The 4056-nt window shown below is 58.1% G+C and overlaps 1 protein-coding gene across 1 annotated transcript in view; it reads left to right on the top strand.

Annotated features, from left to right (window-relative positions):
* IFFO1 (intermediate filament family orphan 1) overlaps positions 1 to 3838 on the top strand; it is a gene marked incomplete at its 5' end in the record, with an annotated part of 4185 nt that extends 347 nt beyond the window's left edge. Inside the window, 7 exons of the mRNA XM_009587160.1 lie at positions 141 to 281; positions 728 to 736; positions 1210 to 1370; positions 1853 to 1973; positions 2687 to 2782; positions 2982 to 3112; positions 3736 to 3838. Of these exons, the coding sequence (XP_009585455.1) occupies positions 141 to 281; positions 728 to 736; positions 1210 to 1370; positions 1853 to 1973; positions 2687 to 2782; positions 2982 to 3112; positions 3736 to 3838 (762 nt within the window). The remainder of the gene's footprint in view (positions 1 to 140; positions 282 to 727; positions 737 to 1209; positions 1371 to 1852; positions 1974 to 2686; positions 2783 to 2981; positions 3113 to 3735) is intronic.
* Positions 3839 to 4056: the final 218 nt, after the last annotated feature.

Here is a 4056-nt window from a genome sequence, read left to right as displayed (position 1 = left end):
GGTTGGTCCAGGGTGCAGTCAGCAAAGTGGGAATGCGGACACAGTCCTGCAAGCACAGGGGGAAATGTGGGGGCTCTGATTGCCATTTGCCTTGCCTAATCTTCCTCCTTTGTCCCCCTCCTGCGGTGCTGTGGGTTCAGAACATCACGGAGCTGGACACCAAGATCCAGGAGAAGGCCATGAAGGTGGACATGGACATCTGCCGGCGCATCGATATCACTGCCAAGCTGTGTGACGTGGCGCAGCAGCGGAACTGCGAGGACATGATCAAGATGTTTCAGGTGAGAAGCGCCTGCTGCTGCTCCAGGCTCCGGCCGCCGGCTCTGGGGAGGAGAATTCCCAAAGGAGGTAGAAGAGACAACACTAGCGCCCTGCTAGGGGAGACGCTTGGTCACCCTCACCCTCGCTCCTTGCAGTCCCTTGCTCTCTGTCTCTCTCAGGAGGACCAGGCCAAAGGGCACGGAGAGGAGGTAGAAAGCTCCAGATGTTGCTTTGGGCATTGAGAGGCCCCTCAACCTCTCGCTGACCTGTTGCTTTGGGCCCGGGGACCCCGCAGTGGTAGGGGAGCAGCTGCAGGAGGGAGACGAGTTGCTTGAGTGTCTGTCTCTAATTCCATCTCTCTCCTTCCCCTTCCCCTCTCCGTCATCTTCTCTCTGTCTCTCTTCTCTGTCTCTTTTCTCTTTCTGGATGTCGCTGCTTTTCTGTCTCGCTCTCTTTGTCCCTACAGAAGCAACTGGTTAGTTCCATTCAGTTGGGAAAGTGTATAAATTTTAAACTTTCTGTAAATAAGGTCGGACTGTAAATATTGACATATTTCACCTTTTTCAGACTCTGTCTCTTTTTTCCTGTTTCTGTTGCTGTGTTTTCCTATCTCTGGACTGGGGTGATGGGTGATTTGAGTTTTTCTGCAGTAAAACCACGTTGTTTTTTCTCATCAGATTCACAGATTCCATCTTTAGTTGCTTAGTTTTAATTTTAGAAAATGCTAAAACCATGTTTTATCCATCTTCAACCTGATCATAATGAGCCCGTGTCTCTCTTTCTCTCTTGCTTTTCTTCCTTCCTTTCTTTCTTTCTGTCTGTCTGTCTGTCTTTCCCCGCCTTTCTGTCCCTCCACCATTCCTTTCCCCTTCATCTCCTCCCAACTACCTGCTCCCAACCTCGGACCCGGCCTCGTTTCTGTAGTCTCTGCACTTGTCTCCCGTTAAGGTCCCAGCCTCGGTGGGGCGGAAGCGGGAGCGCAAGCAGGTCAGCGACGAAGACACCTCGCTGTCGGAAAGCGATGCCTCCCGAAAACCTGAAGAGGAAGAGGAGGACGAGACCACAGCCATGAGTATCAATGAGGAAATGCAGAGGATGCTGAACCAGCTGTGAGTGCAGCTGTCCGCACCTCTGCCGCCAGCGTCGAGCGAGGCTCCGGCACCAGGCTCCCCGCCGGCGCCCGGGATAGGGAGGGCAGGGGTGGGCTGCGGCTCCCCTTCCTGGGGGAGGGCGAGGTGGGAGGTGCTGCTGCGGGGTACATACACCCTGTGCTCTGCGGCGCGGTGGGACTGACCCCCTGGGAGACCTGAGCCCACCCATGCTGTGGGTGGGAGCTGGTCCAGCTCCCCTCCTCTTGCCCCCTTCCCGCCTTTCGGGAGTCCCTGCCTGAATTTGCTGGGGCTCCTGACCATAAAGCCAGCCCCTTCCCCATCAGCTGTTGGGTTTGGGCACACTTGAGCTTACCCTGGCCAGACCCCCCAAGAACTGCAGCCCTGCCTGTGAAGAGGGGCAAGGCTTTTGGCACTGATGGAACCCCCTGCCTGCTGGGGTTTTCCTGCTGGGTGCTGACGTGCTGTTCCCTTGCCCCCAGGAGGGAATATGACTTTGAGGATGACTGTGACAGCCTCACATGGGAGGAGACAGAAGAAACGCTGCTCCTCTGGGAGGACTTCTCCGGATACGCCATTGCAGCTGCAGAGGTGCAGGGGGAGGTAACGGTGGTGTCAGGTCCCCTCGGGGATCCAGCCCTGGGTTGGGACACTCGGTCCTGCCTGAGGCTGGGAAGATTGCTCCCTCAAAGACCAGACTTCAGCCCCTTCATCCCTTGCAGGCCTGTACAGATGCTTCCCCTCTACACCCCATCTTCTCTACGTGAATATGTTACCACATCCTCGTGGAGGTCTCCTTGTTAGACAGACCGGGGACCCGTAGCCTGAAAAATATGCTGAGGGCACGGCCCACATGCATAGGGAGAGTTACAGTCCTCCCAGAAGAGAAGACCTCCTCTGTGGTCTGTCTCTGGTGGTCCCTTGCTCGGGCTCTCCGGCCCACCTGCCCGCTGTGCAGCAACACTGCCCAAACAGAGGCCTCAATGTCTGGCCAAAGCCCTCGCCATCCCGCATCTTCAGCCCTCGGCAGTCCCCTGGGGATGTGTTGCACTTGGGGACGGTCTGTGCTCTCCAAAGCTTCTGTGCGTTGCTGGGCTTGTTCTGGGCTGACATGCTCACTGCCCAGTGTGGCAAGTCCTGGGTCTCTCTACCCCGGGTTGGCAGGACTGACTCGTGCCTTATTTATACTAGACGGCTTATGTTTCTTCCTCTTTTCCCAGTGCTGCCAGTTCTTTCTCTGATTTCTCTCTCTCTTGCCTTTGGTTCCTCGTGTTGGACGCCTCCCTGCCTCTAAACATGCCGTCTGCTCTCCCCAGCAGCAGGACGACAGCCTGGAGAAAGTGATCAAGGACACGGAATCGCTGTTCAAGAGCCGTGAGAAGGAGTACCAGGAAACCATCGACCAAATAGAGGTGGGAAGAGGAGGAAGAGGAAGTGGGGAGGACATGGCACAGAAGGGGTGTAATGGGGCAGTGGGTCCCTGGGGGAGGGAGACACCATGCTGGAGCAGGTAGTTGGTAATGGGGGGTGGCAGCCTTGGGTCTGGCCATGCCCCCTGCCCTGCACCGCACTGTGCCCCAGGCTCATCTCTGCACCGTTTCCCTTGTGCAGCTGGAGCTGGCCACGGCCAAGAACGACATGAACCGGCACTTGCACGAGTACATGGAAATGTGCAGCATGAAGCGAGGCTTGGATGTGCAGATGGAGACTTGCCGGCGGCTCATCACCCAGTCTGGGGACAGGTGAGCTTCAGTGGGAGGGCCGGGATTCCTGTGCTCTAGGCAAGGACTGGAGCCAGGGCAGTGGTGAGTGGGAGCTGAAGCATGGGGTAGTACTCCTGCCCTGCCCTGGTGTGGCATGGAGAGAGGGCTGTTGGACTCCTGGTGACCAGCCTCCACACAGGTCGTAGTGCCACCTCTGCAAAAGGTGGGCTGCACACAGGAGTCGATTTTGACAGGTAAAGCTGGACACCCCCAATGGAGAGAGGAGCTGCTGTTGTGCAGGGACATCGTATAGGTCCCCACAGGCATGTGGAGCCAGGGTGGCTCCAGGCTGGGTACCTCTGTGGTGGGCTCCCCTCACCTCACACGCCGTGGCAGGGTCCTGCTCGGGGCAGGGTCCTGCTCGGGGCAGGCTCCTCCGGCATCTCCCCCAGCCCCGCTTCATGCTCTGGATCTCTCGGCTGGTGTTCTCTGCGACACCCTCCCCAGCACCCAAGGATTCCTGCAGACCCACGCATTCCCCAGGGGAGTGAGAGGGGCAGTTCAGCTTCTCTCCTCCTTGCTCTGGTGCCCCCCGCCCCCACCAAATTGGGTCCTTTTCCTCCCCCTGAGCTGTGACCACTGCCCTTTACTCTTCTCCGCAGAAAGTCTCCTGCCTTCACCCCGGCCTCCAACAGCGAGTCAGCCCCGAACGAGGAGAGCGAGGAGTCTGACCGCGATCCCCCCAGCGACGCTTCCATCAGATAATGAGGGTCCTCCTTGCTCTGGTGCCCCCCGCCCCCACCAAATTGGGTCCTTTTCCTCCCCCTGAGCTGTGACCACTGCCCTTTACTCTTCTCCGCAGAAAGTCTCCTGCCTTCACCCCGGCCTCCAACAGCGAGTCAGCCCCGAACGAGGAGAGCGAGGAGTCTGACCGCGATCCCCCCAGCGACGCTTCCATCAGATAATGAGGGGAGGCGCGCCTC

This window comes from Fulmarus glacialis, unplaced genomic scaffold (genome assembly GCF_000690835.1).
Source record: "Fulmarus glacialis isolate BGI_N327 unplaced genomic scaffold, ASM69083v1 scaffold30841, whole genome shotgun sequence".
Classification (NCBI taxonomy): domain Eukaryota; kingdom Metazoa; phylum Chordata; class Aves; order Procellariiformes; family Procellariidae; genus Fulmarus; species Fulmarus glacialis.
This window is presented reverse-complemented; position numbering and strand designations above follow the sequence as displayed.